Raw genomic sequence first — 19,331 nt, forward strand, 5'->3', positions numbered from 1 at the left:
GTAAAATAAATGATGAACTGAAGATGTGGCTGCTACTAAACAAAAGAGCCCATAAATGCAGAACTGAATGGAAATTTTTCAGTCAAGCTTAGACAAAGACAGTAATTTGCAGAAGTTGTATTAGTGCTTCTGGATTAAGAATATAATAGGATACTGTCTCACTTGCAATTTAAGCTTACCAAAAATGAAGAAAAAAAAGCTGAGTTCAAAATTATAGAGAATTTATGAAGATAATAAGAAATAACTATTAAATGAAGCAACTGAAAACTCTATGATACAAAATAGCTGTAAAAAGGCAATTAACTAAATGTGCAGCTCAAGGAAAAGAATGCAATGCACTTCAACACAGACAACGCCTTTATGTATTCACACATAACAAAATCTCACTGCCTCAAAAAATCCAAACTTCATTTGTTTGGCACTTGCATCCTATTCTTATGACGTTTGTTTTAAAACACCCCCCCCTTTTAAATGCATGTTAGAAGACTGCACTTTTCTTTAGGAGTCCATTTTAATTTCAGCTACTTTTGTGTCTTCCCTTCCTAAAATGTTTGCCTAAAATATTTTCCTAGGAGTAACACTACACCTATGGTAAGAAAGAGATGAAGTTTTTATCTGCAGACAAAAACACAACTGCTCTGTCTGTAATACCCAAGCTACATGAAATGTGTTAAAAAACAACCACAAAAAAAAAAAAACAACAAAACAAAACAAAAAAAAACACCAAAAAACAAGAGGATATAGCTTTAGACTATTTTACAGTACTGCTGATAAACATACATTAGGATCCCCAGCCTCCAAATTATTAAATATGGTTCTTGTGCATGTTGGGTAAAAAAAAAAGAGTGAAAATACGCTGAGAAAAACACGAAAACTAATACATTTGAAGTATTATTCAACAACCATTTATTTTAAACCCAGACTTCCTACCAGTAAATCTAGGGGGAAAAAAAGGTAGCTATTCTACCACTGAGCCCAGACTAATTCACTACACAAGGTCTTCTATGTCACAGTCCCACAGAGCGAGCGAGTAGTACAGGGGTAAGCAGGACTTCCTTGGTCTTTTGAAAAGTCTCAGTGCACTGGCATCCCGAGCATCCACACTGCACAAGGGAACTGTTTACAAAACAGTAACCACAGAACCATGGTGCGTCTTTGAGGGTATCTCCTCAAGGTAAGAATGCTCTTTTCTGTACTCTGCATAATTACTGAGCACAAAGTAAATCTCTGACCTTTCTGCTTCACTAAGTTGCAACAGTTGACAATTAGTTTAATAGCCAATAAACTACCTTCTTGAGGATTATTGGAGTTAAATCACATGAATTAATTTCAGAAACTGTATTGTAAGACTAACTTTGTCAATACAATTTCTTTATTAATATTTAAACCTCTAGTAACCTAGTACGACACTAAGGCATGTGAAAATGTATTTGAAGATGTTCCATGAAATTTATCTATGTATTTAGTTACAAAAAATAAACAGTAATCAATTTCTTGTCTATCTCTCCCTCCTTGTTTCATTTATTTTTTAAGAGATTTCAAAACTACTTCAAAAGTTTACTCTGTCCTGTACACATTTCTTATTCTACACATCACATCCCCAGCTTTCTTCCAAATATTTTTGTCCTATTTCTTCTCCTACCACCAACTCCAAGTCTTTTCTATACATTGTTCCTCTGTCTTAGGTAAATTAATGTTTTTTTAATTTTGTGAACAGAATTCAATTCATGAATTTTGTGAGCCATTTCCTCTGATCACTACTTCTATCTGTACTGTTAAAAATATGGTAACATTTCTTACAGAAAAACAAACCCCAACACCATGCTACGCTACATAGCAGAAAATAAGCAAGAACAAAAAATAAGCAAGAACAAATCCTGCAACAGGTTGAGAAATGTATGAGAAAGGCAATGTAATCCAGATAACCTGTGTAGCAAATATTGAAAACAAACAACCACAGACACAGATGTTTAGTAAACAGAGCAGGGAGCCATAAAGGATATTTTTTTTTCCTCACTGAAAAATTTCACTTTAAGAAAAAATAAATACCATTCTTGTACTTCATATTTAACAGCAGTAATAGTAGAATTTAAAGAATGTATAAAATTATGTACTTTTTAACAGTGATCTCTAAAAACATGGAGAAGAGTGTCAATGTTAACTGAAGATAAGGGAAAAATGAGAAAAAAATAGAGAGAAAATTCAAGTCCATATTTTCATATCTTGGATTTTTGCCTCAGATGTCTTCGATTCCATCCAACAAGAACCACCAAAAAAAAAAAAAACAAAAAAACAAACTGAAAAAAAGCTTGCATTTAAGACAGTGTTTAGATGGTAACTTAATCTTTCATCCTATAGCATACATGTTTATTCTATACAAACTCCCCTGTTAAGAGCACTTTACAGCATTGGCACCACAGATTCAATCATTCTTCCATTTCATCCAAAGAAAAGCTAAATAAATTTCACGTTCAGGAATTCATATGAAATTTTTCTCAGAGACATAAGCCAGTGCTTAAACCTTCTTCAGCCAGTTCATTATCATTGGATGTTCCGGGCTCCCTTTAACATTTTGAAATCGGGCACTAAGCTCAATTTTCAATGTTCAAAAAACAAAATACTCGCTCTTCAGATACATTATTACAGCTACAGAAACAAATTGTTGCTGGCAGAGATTATTTAGCTGCATTTTTAAAAAGGTATGATCCACATTACCATGGAAAGCATCAGTTATTTTGTTTGCCTGCCTCCCATTACCCAGATCGTCAAAAGAATTTGTGTAAGCAGCTCCTTTGAGTCTTCCTTCCAGCTCATTACTATTTGTTTAATGTTTATCGAGAAAAAGTCTATAGCTGAGGAACAACCTTAAAAATGCCACCTATCAGAAAGAACCTATTAGCTCTAACAGAGTTAAAAATTCACAAATACACACTCTCACGAAATCTCACAGTGCAACTACAGCTCCTGGAGGCATCTGGTTTTTGAGTACATAAACTGCAACATGTTATTACTTAGTTTCGCTATAAACCCTGCACAGTCTGGTAAGCATATGTGTATCTGTTAAGTGAAATCAAAGATCTGTGGGGTCCTGCTTGGAATAGGATGTTTTCCAACAATTTGGAGGATTAATAGAGACATGCAGGTACAAAGGTGCAACTAGCTATTTCATACGTTTGTTCCATATCACTGAGATGAAATTTTACTCTCAAATAAGCTACTTACTTTGCATACTTTGCAGGATAATCAGACAGATTTTCCTGAATCAGACTTGCACACTAACTACGTATCCCCACAACTGACCCACTTAAGATTCAAAATCAGTCAAAAGGCAAATATGCCACATCAATCACTAAGCAGCAAACTCACCTGAGTAGTCTACTAAGCTGTGTACTGTAGCAGTAGAGAATCATTATTTAGGTAAGTTATACATGCATTGAAAAAATCCTGTAATGTTTCAAAGCATTTTTGTTGGCTACCACTTTGTATGCTCTTATCTCTTCCCCTAAATGAATTGAACTTTTACTCTCATATCTGCTCATTTCACATGCTTATAAAGAAGGGAAAAAAACTAAGAGTATTACCCAGGAGCCATGACTGGGTAGAAATAAGGGTCATAAAGAAGAATTTCTGAACTACAGACAATTAAGTAAATTATCATCTGCCTTTGCCTGTGCAGCTGTTTTTGCACTTTCTCAACTTATGAATTACCTTGGATAACAGGAGGGAGAGAGCAAAGACTGATTCTCACAGCAGAGAATACAACCTGTGCTCCTAAAAGACTCCCTTACTCTTGTAGGCAAGCAAACCAGCAGAAAAAACCATACCTGATCAACACACAGGGCAACCTCCCACCTGTGCTTATTTTGACATTCACCATACAAAAAACACTCATCAGGAACACATCTCTTCAAAGAGTATCTACTGATTTTGTGAAGATTCCACAAAATATACGCTAATGCTACAGAACAGAACAATCTCAAATTTATATTTTGCATTGACTGAAGCAGTACTTGTTTGAATACACAAAAAAAAAACCAACCCAACAAAACAAACAAACAGCTAGCATACACTTCAAAAGATTTTTCCATAGACAAACTTCCAAATACAAGGAAAAAAAAAATGTACTCTAGAAGTTCATTTACTCTCATGAAAGCCAAAGGAATCTGATGTTACCCTTTTGTTAAGTTGAGGAGAATCAAAGAGCATCCTTGGTATACTGGAGCCTAGAATGCTCCAGGCAACAGTATTTACAAAGAAAAAAACACCATGACCTGATGGAGCAGGTCATTTGACCTTTAAGAGGACTGTCAGTCCAGTATTCATTTTTATCCTTTCTCATGGCATCTCTTTAGTTAAAATATGATACTATTTCTTTCCTTCCATAACAGTGCCAAACTGAGGCACTAGATAGGTTTACTAACAAAACCTACCTTTTAAAAATACCTTCATAACAGCCTGCAGAGAAAGAAAACTCATATGCTAAGTCAAACAGAAAATGAGATACACAAACTACAGATCAGAACTGAAGGGAGAAAATAGTCCTTTTTTTGTATTAGCTCTGAACGCCTCAGTCTTTTCATGGCAATGGGATATTATACTTTACTGGTATTTCATGGGAATAGATATGAAAAAAGTTTTTTTAATCATTTTTAATCAGTGTGAATTCCAATAGCACACTACCATACAGAGACAACAGTGGAAACAAAAGCAAAACTCTTTAATGGTAGGAGTCTGCTTCCAAAAAGAATCTTAGGATACAGCTAAGAGGAGTTAAGGATGGTTTGATGCTGCAAATATCATCACTGAACTTCCAAGCCTTCAGTGACTCTCCTTTTATCATATGTATAAAAAACATGAAGAAACTACTAAAAAACAACAGCTGTAGATGTCATTACTCCATTAAGTGTTCACCAGATTTTTACATATTTAGGATGGCGAGGGTAAAAAAAAACCCAAAACAACCACCCATTGTTCTGCAGTTTGAAATCTGTTCAGATAGCACTGCTGAATCACTACTGCACCCTTTCTTATATACAGTCTTGTAAATGTAAATAATAGCAGATTTTATTTCATGTCAAGAAGTTAACTCAAAATTGTACTGCTAGTTTATCAAAACATCCCTAAAAATCCTTTGAGCTGAAATGCAAAACTGACACATTTCCTTCACTGCTGCTGCTAATGATATGAAAATGCAGCAATGCACCTTGTTTCTGTCACTGGCTGCTGAAGCACTTCACAAAAAACTTGAGTCTCTCCACAGCAACATCAAAGGTGTCTATCTGTGACTACAATTAGGGGATATGCATTCCATTTCCATTAGCAAAAGGGCTAGGGTAACAAATAAACATTACATTCCATGCTTTCTTCACTACAATCTTAATCAGCAGGTTTCTCTGGGCAGTAGTATGCTTCAAATATACCACATTAAAAAAACAAACAAAAAAAAAACCAAAACAAAAACAAAAAAAAAAACAAAACCAGCAAAAAAACCCCAAACAACTGAAATTGGCAAATACATTGAAGCTTTTACTCCCAAGCAGACTTTTAACGAAAGTCTGACACCTTTGGCAGAAATAAAAATTTTTTTATAAATGAAATTTTATTACCAATTAAATGTGAAAACAAACCTCCTAAAACTATCTACTTAAACATTTACACATTTCCCTTTAATCACCTCTTTTTCCCCACCAAGAAACTGAGGTTTACTTACCACACCCTTAACTTCCTTTCCTCTCTTCCAACTTTCATATTTTTGTAACTGGAACTGAACAATAATTAGACACCACTAAGACTGTGCCAGTACCATTTCATGGATTTCCTTGATTTAGCTTTCTCAAACTTCTTGTTATATTTTTTTATACTTTATTAATCCTCATTATTCCAAACTTGAACAATTATATGTGTGTTTAACAAATAACATCCCCAATCATACTCTCATGTAGTCCTTCCAAATAAAGAAAAACACAAAAGAAAAAAAAATTAATAAGAGAGATCTGGTCTCTTTCATCTCATGATTATTCATTAGATTCTTTAATTATTTTCAAATGTAGGATGAACAGAAGTTCTATGTAAATAATTCATGAAAAGGTAACCATATGTTATACAAGTCATCTGCTACATTTTTGCAGTCTGCATGGTGTCCTCTTACTGTCAAAATGACAGTAGCTAGATACAATATAGAACACAACTTATTTTCAAATCCATGGTGCTCCAAAAGTATAATACCCTCCACCCTACCTAATTCTACAGTACATTTCCAAAGGATGCCTGAATTCACAGTTCAGCTATTCAATTCCAAACCTCACTCTTAACAAGGACTGAAAAAACAGCCAGGAAAATATCTTAACTGGCACATAAAGGATTAAAATGTAACACATGCATTAGTTGTTACGTGTGGTTATACCATTACTAATTCTGTCATTCTGCTACAACAATCTCAAACAAACAAAAAAAAAAATAGATAAATAAATAAATAAACATCAACCCTAAAAAGTGGGGGCATTGTAGCAGAAGAGCTCACGTGATTTTCCTAACATCAGAAGTTTGTGTCTTCTTCCTTGTCTCATCCCATGCTTTACAGGACACATTTAGATTAAATCGTTTAAAGAATTGTTTATGTGAAAAAGAATGAAGTTACAAGCAGGATGTATACAAGGATAACATTCTTAAAACACTGCGCTTTTTTATGAGGATCAAGCAAAATGGTCCTACTAAGCAGCAGACCAGAAATACAAGCAGCTGACTACATCCTTCAGGTAGGAAATATGTACTTACTCTTCTACCATTAGTTGGTCAGGTTCCTGAATTCTCATCCTACTCATTGATTAATGAATAATATAATCTATCATAGACACCATGTTCCCTATTGCCCTCTTTGTACTTGTCCGATGTGATTAATTTGCTGTCCACAGCAAAGCTTGCTATCTTCAGCAGACCACCTTAGTATCTGAACATGTGGTAGAAATAAACTGTGACTTTATACAGTGTATAAGTCAGTCTTGCAACTCAAGCACCTTACTTTCGCAAGAAGCGAAGGAACAATCTCCAACAAGCAATCTGCTAAGTAGGTCACATCACTGACAATTTTTCTTCTTTCCTAATGTGCACCATTTCATTCCACTAAAGCTACTCCTTACAACTACACTGCAGCACATTCCTTCTTTCATCAACTAAGAACAAAGCTCTACTGTTCTTTTCACTTCTTATGATATCCTACAGTACTTTGCATCTCTTCTGCCGCACTGGTGCAGTGAAAACCACCAGCAGCAGCTTCATTTTTTCACTGACAATGGAGGCAAACACTGCTTCTGGCACATGCACAATAGGTTTGCCATCTCTGAAACAAGGGATACAGGAGCTCCTTACCCTGTGAGGAGGCAATGTTTTAGAGTCAGATTTTCACAAAATTACACTTCTAACATGAAAATGAGACAGCACGCCAAAAACGAAAAGCTGTAGCTTCACAATAAACTGAGCACCTCAGTACAGCACGTACAGCATGTATTGCAGTAATGCATCTGCTAGATTTAGAGATTAAATGTCCATTTTCCTCTAACGTGGATATGACGGCTCTCATGAAAACTACAGCAAACACTGACAATATAATCTGACAACCCTGTCACAGCTCTGAAGTCATCTTAACCATCAGTTGCTCTAAATAAATGACCTTTCCTCTTTTGTCTAGTGTTTCTCTGCACCAAGACAGACTGGATTTTCTATAGGACCTAGAACACAGTATGGTATAGCTGCCCTGTTCAACACAGATACTTAGACTCCTTCCTCTCTTTTAGCAGCTATATGTTGAAACTATGGAAAGAAGTAGCCTAGCCCTCTGGGTAAGGCAGCAGAAAATCCAAAGTATCTTCTCACCCACTACTTCCTGTACTAATTTCAAAACAAAAAATTAAAATCTACTAAACTGGGCTTTTCTCTTCATTGAAGACTATGAGCTTGATGGAACTAGTTGAGTTTTTCCCTCAGTTCCTCTTCAGCAAGGCCTGTACAAAGCTGTCAGTGTGAGTTAGCCTCTGTCTCTGGAAGTGTGCACGGCTATGTGAGATCTGCAGGAAATGATACCTACTAGCATCTACTCCTGACACAGCAATATTTCAATACACTCACATACATCAATGCTGCCAGATCAGGTGTAGTAAATAAAGAACAGCTGTTGCTTATGATCAACTTTTCTGACAAGCTCCTTTCTCTGTGTGGGCAGCAGGTTGGTGAAGGCAGAATCAAATCTCAAAGGGCACTGCATGCTCTTTTCTTCTACCTGGCCCTTAAGAAAAACCTGTTTTCTTGAACTTGAGGAAATCTACTTGTATTCAAGGAAGAGGAAATGATATATAAATACGACTCATCAATAATCACCTTAAAGGGGGAATAAAACAGTCTGTCCCCCTGAAAATTAAACTGACTTCACAGTTTAAAAAAAATTGTCACTACAGAAACCAGATAATATACTGGACACAGTTAAGAAGCTACCTCTTCCACAGTTAACAGTTTCCAATGGCTTTAGAAGTAATTTTATCACACAAAAAAGGTCATCTTATTGTAGCACTAACTGGATACATAATAACTACTCTTACCTGAACTGGACAAGAAATTTCCCAAAATAGATACCAGCTCCACAAAGGATGAATGAGATCACAAAGATGATCTCCTTCTTCTTTCCAGGCTTGAATACTGAGCTCTGCTAACATAAGAATCAAGCATTTTAAACCAACAGAACAAGCAGACAAGAAGAGACACCCCTTTTACCTACTGTACTTTTTCCTGTCTAATCTAAGTCCAGCTATCATTTCAGGCTATCTTTATAGAAACACTACTAAGAACAAAAAGGCTGAATAACAAAGAGCTAGAAGCCCTAGCCAGCTTCAGGCTTGGCTACACAGTCAAAAGCATGGATTTACAGCACACCTGTGCAAAGATCCAATAAAGATAATTTTTTTTGCAGATTAAGTAGGAAAACTTTCTCAAAATGGAATATGCTACCTCACAGAAACACGTTTTGAACTTGTAGAGAAAGCATTCCTACGGGGAAATCATACAAAAATACTAATGAGCTATAAAGGTACACTGTAATTCACAGCTTATTAATTTTTTCAGATAAACATGCCCACAGGTATAAGCCATAGTCATCTACTTCAGATAGCTTTCTATCAGTAAACCAGAATCAGCAGCTTTCAACTATTCTAATAATAAATATACTTCTCTCATCTTTCTCACACAGACCAGCTCCTTAACAAGACTTCTTTCCCTTAATTCTATGAGAAAACTATGAAGAATGGCAAGCAGAAAGACAAAGGCATTATAATACACTGATGCAGTTCAAAAGGGCTACAGAAAACAGACAAGTTTCAAAACTGAAGATTGATCCCTTTTAAAGAAAAAAAAAGTTTCTGTGTCCTCAGATATTCTTTGCTTGCAGTACCTATCCATCCATTAGTGAAACTTTTTTTACTAAGACTTTATAAACTTCGTATAATCTCATCACTACTAACACATTCATCCCAACTCCCTATTACTAAAATTATCCTCATGTCCCCCATTACACATGAATAATCAAGGTTATACGCTACTGGAAATAAAGTGTTTAGATAGCAATAATGTGGGTATACATTTGTCTTTATTTAATAGCAGCATTTTATTGCAAAGAATAATACAATCAGGTGAAGGAAGAAAAGTTAAGAAAAATTTATTAGTGTTAATTAATGCTTGAAGGTAGAATTATGCTTCTTTCAATTGAACCCATTAAATGAGCTTTAATATAGATTTGCACAGCAAGCTGAAGATTTTCAAGTGTAGATAATGAGGCAAGCTAGTACTATTTTAACCCCTCTAGAGTATAATCAGTTGATAAGGTTTTGAAACGTTACAAGGTCTAGGACAAAAAGATTAGCTTTAGTTCCTCCAGATCAAAATTGAAACCTAATTAATTAACAATGTTATAGAAGACAGAAAAGGTTTACCTCTACTTTTACATGGTTTTAATTTCATCTTCTAAGGAAAACAGGTGAAGATATTTTAATTTATCTGGTTTATGAATTGCAGAAGACCGAGTTCTTTTTTCCCACACTATCCTCTAAACTCTTTAAATTTAAAAATGTTACTGAATTCATCCAAAAACCTCACCTTATTTTAAAAGAAAAAAAAAAACCAAAACCAGAGGTACTATTGTAATCTATTCACCCCTTGGTGAATTATCCACTTAAAGGTAGCAGTTAGAAATTCTTTTACTTGAAACACAAAGAAAAATCATGTATATATGGCAAGGATGCATTGTTAGTGAGAATGTGTGAAAAAAAATAAAGGAGTAAGATCAATATTGAAATCCAGCCATCACCCTCAAAGGATTAAGATTTTTATCACACAACATTTAGAATAAATATGTATGTGCCAGATGAGGCACAGCTGTGACTATCAAGACCAAAAGTCAACAATCAACAAATTATAAAGAAAAAAATTTAAGAAAGACTGATTGCTTTTTTAATTAATGAATGGGAAAAATACAACAGAAAATTCCAATACACTATATTTTGTTCTCATGACAAGGAAAAAAAAAAAAAAGTCTGAAACTGAAAATTACATCACTGTAATTCAGGAAAGGTGCATAACAGACTGAGGTTATACTTGAGCACAGAAAGTTCAATGCATCTCGGTTCCTAAGATATTAGCTGAGATCTTGCGAGACTGCGATTTACACCAATTTTTACTCTTAAAGCCACAGGTTTCTATACTCATTAATATCTGCGCAAGTTTTCTCCCCATTTAGGTTATACATATTACTGTCCAGTCATAAGTTTCTAAATTAATTTTTTTTAGTTGATTTTCAGTAATGTCAATTAGACTAGAAATCCTTCAAACAGTTAAAATATCACATTACAAACAGAGCTAATTTAGTTTTCAGTATTAAATAACAGCATGCATCTTGCCTGTGGAGAATGTTTTCTTATTTTAAAAGGTATTTTAGCCATGTCAAGACGAAGTCTAAGCACTATGCAAGAGAAGGAAGATCATCTCATGTTCTCCTAGGGTTTTGGTGTTGTTACTGGCAGCACTACCAGTTTACATACGTGTCAAATTATGATACATGTCATTTATTTGCCTTTTTTTCCCTTAGTGAGCATAGATTCATATTCATACAATCAGCTGCTTGATGACCACTCAGAAATTCCTAGGAAATAAATACCTTATGACAAATGGTATTTTTGCAACTGATATGTCTGTATGATGAATGAAGGAGAAGGAAAAAGAACAGAGAGAGACAACTGGATAATCTTACACTCTTAGACATAACAGAGTGGTAGACTGCAACACCAAGCCTTGCAGTCTTGCTGTCTGTACTTTACAGAAAAGAACATTCATGTCATTACTGTCAAATCTCACAGCTTCACAAGCAATCTATTTGCATGTTGATTACATAAATAATCTAATTTTCTCCTTAGAGAAACAAAGAAAAAAATCCAGAAAAACAAAATAGATTAAAATGCTCCCTATTATCTTGTTGTCTATGCCAGCTCCAGCCTTTAATTACCAAATCACCCAAACCACTCCAAATACACAGAAAATTATCCCCCCTCACTTTTTAATCCTGTGGCATCCCAGCCAATGACGAGACAAGGTTACAATGACACCATGTTTGTATACACTTTTTATATACCTTAGTGGCCATTGGCACCACTTACTGCACTTCACACACAAAGCCTTACATCTTCCCAAATCAGTTACATTCTTGACACTACTACTTGAAAGGACTGTTTTACAACATGCCAATTAGTGTTGCAGAGCTGTAATGATCACCAAAAATGCAGCTTCTGTCCTCATCTCCAATTCCTCCCACTGAGTTGCCAAGCCTGCCTTTCCTGGCTGTGACCTTTCCTTGGTTCTGCTTACATTTTCAGCCCCTCTCTACTTTCAGATATAACTGCACTGCCAATTTCAGATTTCTCATCAATTTCAGCTTCTGAAATTAATCTGAATCACAGAGAGCAATTTCATGGAGGTGCACTCCACAGGTTCAGAAACTGCCATAGCAGGCAACCTTTCTTATAACTTTCTAAACAGGTATTTTCTCTTTCGGCTACAGATAGGGTAGAAATGCAAGTATATATCTGGGCTGATGTATTATAAAAATTATGTATATTCATGCACTAGACACTTTACAAACCACATCTTCATGACGACATGACAACACATAGAAACCACAGCCACTGTTGTAACACAAAATAAAATTACTAATAACCTCATTTCTGATCAGGTAGCAGGTGTATGATGTTTATTCTAAAGAAACCAGAAGTTGGCAAACTCTGGAAACCGATGACTACATAACTTACCTCAATTTATGCAAGACCCAGTAAAGGTCATCAGAAATGTGAGAAAATCCATTGCACAATGGGGAAGAGTGCACCCTTGTCTAACTTGTTGATGACAGAAAAATGGAAGGAGTTACCGATAGGCCAGAGGGTCACGATGATGTACAGCAGCTGAACAGGCTGAAGAAATAGGCTGAAAGTAACCTCATTAAATTCAACAGGATATGAAAAGACCTACACTCAGAGGAAAAACCTCATGCAGCCTTGTATGTTTGGATACATGTACCAATATAAGATGATGATTACCCAGCTGGAAAGCAGCCTCACAGAAAAGGACCTGGACAACAGGCTGACAATAATCCAGTGAAGTACCACTGTGACAAACATGGTAAGCAGTATTTTTGCATTAGGCAAAGTATCGCCAGCAGGTCAAAGAAAGTGATTCTTTCCCTCTACCCAGCATTAGTGAGACCACACCTGGAGTCCTGTGCCCCGGTCTGGCCTCCATAGTACAGGACAGAGATGGAGCTACTGGAAAGAGTACAGTAAAGGGCCATGAACATCATCTGGATGTTGGAGCATCTCCACTATCAAAGGCTGAGAGGTCAGATACTTCAGTCAGGAAAATAAAGGGTTCAGGGATTCTCATCACTCTATATAAAAACCTAAAGACAGGATGCAAAGAGAACAGAGCCAGGCTCTTTTCAGCAGTGCCCAGCAAAAAGACCCAAGGTTAAGCATCTTGACACAAGACATTCCCTCTGAACATCAGGAAATGCTTTTTCACTGTGAAGGTGACTGACCACTGGCAGGCACAGGTTGCCCAGGTAGGCTGTGGAGTCTCCATCCAGATTGGAAGTGATCCTGAACAACCGGCTGTATGCTACCCTGCCTGAGCAGGGCTGATGGACCAGATGACCTCCAGCCCCAATCATTCTGTGAGTCTGCAAAAAAACTATTTATCAGTCAGCCTTTTATTTTAAGGACCTGCAGGATGTAGGCATCTGAAAGCACAACCTTTGTCTATGTTTTGCTATCAGCTTTACTGTCTGAGATAAAATTCTAATTCGTTTGCTCTCCATTTGTATCGCACTTGGGTCGTCTGCTTAGGTGTTTTTTCTTATTGACATTCTTAATAATATGGAGAAGCACATTGTCCTCTCCTCTTAAGGCTTGAGAAGGTAGTAATTTGAGATTTATGCAGAAAAGGAAGTTGCAATGTTTATTGTTCCTCTCTGGGGCCAACATGCAAAGGACATGCAGCTGCTGGAGTGAGTCCACAGGAGGGCCACACAGATGATCAGAGAGCTGGACCATCCCTCCTATGAAGCTATGAAGACAGGCTGAGAGACTTGGGGTTATTCAGCCTGGAGAAGGCTCCTGGGAGATCTTATAGCAGCCTTCCAGTACCTGAAGTGAGCCTACAGAGAAGCTGGAGAGGGGCTTTTTACAAGAGCATGTAGTGATAGGAAGAAGGGAACTGTTTCAAACTGAAAGAGCACAGATCTAGACTAGATATTATGAATTTCTTTACTGTGAGTGATGAGATACTGAAAGGGCTTTCCCAGGGACTGTGTGGATACCCTATGCCCAGAAATGGTTCAGGCCAGGCTGGATGGGGATTTGAGCAACCTGGTCTGGTGGGCTGCACCCCTGCCCATGCAGAGGGGTTGAAACAAGATGATCTTTAAGGTCCCTTCCAACACAAACTGTACTCTGATTCTGATTGCTCCGTTTATTTAGCATTTGTTACCACTGGATTTCATATGTATTTCAAATACTATGAAGAGTTCAACAGCTTTGATTACTTTTCAAATAATATTTTGATTATCTGTGGTTTTCACTTAGGTTTTTTTTTTACTGATATACACCCTAAGTTCTAAAGGAACAGTTCAATACAGAATACACATGATGTTAAGACTTACGTCTTATTTTGGATTTGTCAGCACTGTTTTATAGTTTATGATAACAGTTAATAAACACTGTTACTGGTGAGTAACACTAAAATATACAGCTGTGCTACTTTCAGGATACATGTTTTTCTAATTGTCAGGATGGCAAATCTCTCCAAACCACAGGCACATTACAACCTAAATATAGTCAGAACTGTTCTAGATGAAAATCCAAGTTTAGGTTAGAACATTATGCTAAATAAGGCAATGATTTGATTAAACCTCTTCTGAAAAGTTTCATCTAAACTCATAGGACCTTATTAGGTGAAAGGTGAACCGCTTGAACAACTCAGAAGAGTTTAAATAATACTTGAAGAGAAGGTTAGCATCTTTTTATTACTTGAAACTTCCACGTTAAGACACAACAGCAGAAAATTTTCACATCTTAGGAAATACAAATTCCATGTCAATGATGGAAGTTTTCTTAAATGCTCTCTTTAAACATAATACAAACCTGTTCTAGGGTTTCTATTGTGCTGTCTTTGGCTTGCAAAATCTCTAAAACCCTTCTGTCCTTGACTTCAGCTTTTTGCTTTTCTCTGGAAACAAACAAAAAAAAAACCCAGACACTTTATTAGTCATAATTTGCAGTTAATCATTTGAATTTTTCATGTCCTGGTAATGAATGTCATTTTAAAGCACAGAAAATTAAATTATCTGAAGCTGACAAGCCTTGCAGAATTAATCAGGGAGCATATGGCAAGTGACAGCAAATTACATCTGTAAACAGATAACACAACTTTGTTCAAAAAGAAAGTGAAGCTAGACATCTTAAAATACATTTTTAAGCATTTGAAATTATCTGTTTTATAATTTCCCAAATACAGAAAAGTGTACATATCCACCACAGACTGAACAAAATGCTTTTATTCTCTTCTTGGTATGCAGAGTGTCACTAAGCCGGTTTGGTTTATGAAGTCCTTCTCTCAATTATATTGCATTTCCATGTCTGAAAGAACACTTTTTGAACATCATGTTTAACTATTTTACTGTCTTTTATAAGGATACAATCTGTAAGTTTTGCCAGCAAAATAAGTGTAGGACTATAATAATCTGTGCAATAATTCACAGAAAACCAGCTGATGAATCATTAATGCTTTGTCCACAACAAACTAACTCATCTCATTGCTACCCTTTCTTAATCAGTTTTAAATATTGATACTAGCTTCTGGTTTAGGCAGAAAAAAACAAATGTCGTGATAGTAATGACACACAGAAATTCTTTAGCAGAGTTACTACCTGCAAAAGAAGGTCTGAGAAACATATATTCTCCAAAAACAGTCCAATACTTCAGACATCCCCAGCACCACAAGTGACGGAGAAGCAGGAACTCAGATTTTCTCTTCTCCTTTATTGCTAGATGTCAGTCATGCCTTGACACCAGAGAGTGCAATTTTACCTCTATCAAAATGGGAACGTTTCAGAGGTGGCACAGTATGGAACAATGGTACCCATAAATCTGTATATCTGTTCAAAAGTGGATGAGATTATGTAGCTGTGCCCAAAAGGATTCATCTACTGAAAGCACTTTTGTAACAGAGACCAATGTGGACGATAAATATATGGACAATTATTTTTCTCCACTATTATGTACTACTGCATATTCCACTGTTATCAGTGCTTTTAAAGGATAAACCACACTATCCTACAGGCCATCTAGTACCATGTTTTTTAAAACAGAGTCCTATGACTGCTAAAATATCTAGTGTGATCTTCAATAAACTAATAACTAAATGCAAAATGGCACAGAATTTAAAGCATGGTTTTTGAAAACTCATAAGTGTAGTAGTGCTCTCCACAAATGCAGCAGCACTGATGTGTTGTAGCACTGAAAAAAAATCCAAGCTCAAAATAAATGTATTTTAAGTAAATTTAGGTATGAGGAAAAAAAAACTCAACATGAGATCTTAAGCAGTTGTATGACAAAAAAGAAAAAAAATATTTATTTCTATACAGAAAATAATTCAGAAGCAGAGAAATTTGAAAATATGAACATTCAACAAGTATTCCAAAAGATATTTCAGGTTTGAAAGGTATTTAACATTTTTACTGACTCAGAAACTTAACAGATAAATGTACATCAGATCCTGACCTCAAAGCATCTGACCACCTGCAATCAGAATCATCAAAAATTTGTCATGACAGGTTGCTAAAAGACACAATCAGCGAAATATGTAGTACCATCAGTTACTCAATTTCTCTTTGAACTTCTACTATAAGTAGATTATAACGCATGTGCATGGAATTATGCTATTTGATTTGTTCCAAAATTACACTATGATGTCCTCTGAAAAAAAACTAAGGACAAAACAATGGAGTACAAGAGAGAAATCAACAAATGGATCTCATAACATGAGATTAAAATTAATCCACCCTGCTTAAAATTAGTAACTAACTTAAATCACATTTTCAATCAGGTTTAAAAAAAATAAGTGTTTCTGATAAGTTTATAAACTTTGTATTAAAGATATTAGACAACTTTAAAAAATAGGAGTTAGTAAGGAAAAATATTTGTGAATAGATTATTTGTATAATACTTATCCAGAGAAGTTTGTGCATGTTCGTGAAAGAGGCATATTGCTCATGACTGGTTCTGTACATTATTCCACAACTTAAATGAAGCAAAAATTGCTCCAGTATGAAAATACCAAAACTTCTTCATACTTGATTTCTTTGATGTGGAGTACTTAATGACCATCAGCAATTACCCATTTTCAAAGATAACAACTGCAATCCAAAATATTTTGGGAAGAAGGCATCTCTCATCCATTTGCACATTACTCCATAAAGTATCTGAGAAACTGATGGACCTACAGCAGTCTATATCTAAACTGTATTACAGCACTACAAGTTTCCTCAGGTCTTAATTACAGCTACTTGACTAAAGAATTCTTTCTCAGACACTAACACAAAGTGCTTCCTTCAAGATTTTAAAAGCTTCCAAGACAAAAACCTAAGGTCTTTACTATGAAGTGCTTAAGAGTAGTTAGGTGTAGACCAAGAAAGAATCATACAACACAATACACAAACAAGAACTACTGAATAGTACTGCTTCAGCCTTCAAAAGAATCCTGATGTTAACCAATGGCTTCTTGCATTATCCATTCTTTATTCCCACAGTGTTGTGTTTTCCCATCCATTTTAATTCAGCTGTTCTACTTAAACCACTGCTCTTATTCCTCTTTCCCTACCACCTAAAATGTGCCACAATTCATCTGCCCACTATCTCCTCTCACAAAGCAGATCTTTTTTAAAACAAGGCCCCCTTAAGCACAAATTCTGGATAATTAACCACTCTCCTGGCTCAGTTATGCAATCATCACCTGAAATTTTATTAAACTTGCTTTCTAATAGGTCAGATAAATATCCCAAAGTAAGTCTCAAAAGAACTCTACAGGCTGGGAGGTGGGGAGGGAGGGATAGATTTTTTTGTATTATTTATTTCAAACAGAGAACACAAACAAAGTTAACACACTAGCCAAGAACCACACAATAAAACAAACTACTCTGAAGAACCAAAAAATAATATGCACAGCTAGTTCTGGTGTATCATTCATACTTAAGAATTCATGGAGCTCTTTAAGTCAAAGCTGCATGAAAGAGGTTAGAAGAATAAATCCCAGGATTAAGCAGGGAAAAAAAGACACCTTTGTTAAAGCAAAACGTGTGTAATAAGTATACACAAGGGTTCAAAGAACATTTCTAGTTAAATGCAGAATTTTCCCTGTTTATCTGATGCTCAGTCTAAGAGTCCTTAAAAAAAGCTGTCAAGGAACGAATTCATAAATACAGACCTATTCTCACCATAATGAGTGGGAAAAGTTTAAAGTAAATTAAATTTTTCTTTGGCTTTGAGATTTTCTTTCAGATTGTACAGTAATTCTTTTGGACAGGTTATAGTAATGCTCAAACAACACTTTCACCACTTACCACCCATAGCTAAATAAAAAAAAAATGTTTAGAATTTAAGCACACAATGGATGCTGTAAGAAGCCTAAAGCCTAAACTGAAGCCTCACAAGGAACTTAACCAGCAGCTTCTGGTGGCATAGGATGGCTTCCAATGCACATTACAAGACAGTTCCAGTATGACTGACTGGAACTGGTTTCTTATTTGGACCAGCTGTTGATCCTTGAAATGAAATTTGGTAATAATTGCAGCAATCACTTCCTCTTTTTAGAAAGGTATCAAACTTTAAGAAAAATCTTTGACTGACTTTATTAATTGAGCCATTATGTATTTACAATATATTAAAAGAAGTCCACTGGAATATAGGGAGAAAAAATTCAGGCACTGTCAAGAAGCTGATGATGATCAATGACTGAGACAAACTCCTGTTTAGCTAATTAGAACCGCTGATGAGCAATAATGATGTGAGCTAAGAATATTTGCAGACTTCTTTAGGATGAAAAATGGAGTGAAGAGAGGCTGTCAATTTGTAGAAGTTTTAAGCTCCAATCAGTTTTCCCATGAGTACTAACTATTTTAAATGTTTAACACAGATGTATTTAGCTACAAAGATTGAGAGTCAGCTTGCCACAAAAATGAAGAAACTATGAAAATGTACTCAAGCTTAACACTTTTCCTGGGTTATGATTTTTTCCACTGTATTATGCTATATTTTACACAACAGGAAAAGATAATATTTTTCAAGTTTGGCATATTTCTAATACCTTGTATAAAATGATACATTAGACCATGAGGAAAAATTAACTATGAATCAGGTACAGAAACAAAATACACACTGCAGAAGCCTTAAAATTTTCCAATCCGGAAGTTTGTTGTTTATAAAACACCACGCTTCCTAAAATCTTCAGCAAAAGCAGTCTGAAGATGCCTTTTTCTCAGAGGCATCTAGTATCCTACCATAGGTCTTAACCAGTCAAGCAATTAACCATTTATCAAGAAAAAGTAATTTAGAGTTGTATATGATTATGTCATTTTCACATCAAAAAAATAGTTTGAACAAACAAACTGAATTTGTTGTTTAGAGGTTTTATGGAAAGGTCCTTTCAGTTTTATAAAGAACAGAACTTAAAAAAACACTAAATGCATCTACCAGTTT

The 19,331-nt window shown here is 35.6% G+C and overlaps 1 protein-coding gene across 2 annotated transcripts in view; it reads right to left on the reverse strand.

Moving 5' to 3' along the window:
• CNTLN (centlein) overlaps nt 1-19,331 on the reverse strand; it is a 187,485-nt gene that overhangs the window by 144,919 nt on the left and 23,235 nt on the right. For both annotated transcript variants that reach the window (XM_071730388.1, XM_071730387.1), the window contains exon 4: nt 14,721-14,805. In XM_071730388.1, the coding sequence (XP_071586489.1) occupies nt 14,721-14,805 (85 nt within the window). The remainder of the gene's footprint in view (nt 1-14,720; nt 14,806-19,331) is intronic.

Source organism: Heliangelus exortis, chromosome Z, assembly GCF_036169615.1.
Source record: "Heliangelus exortis chromosome Z, bHelExo1.hap1, whole genome shotgun sequence".
Lineage (NCBI taxonomy): Eukaryota > Metazoa > Chordata > Aves > Apodiformes > Trochilidae > Heliangelus > Heliangelus exortis.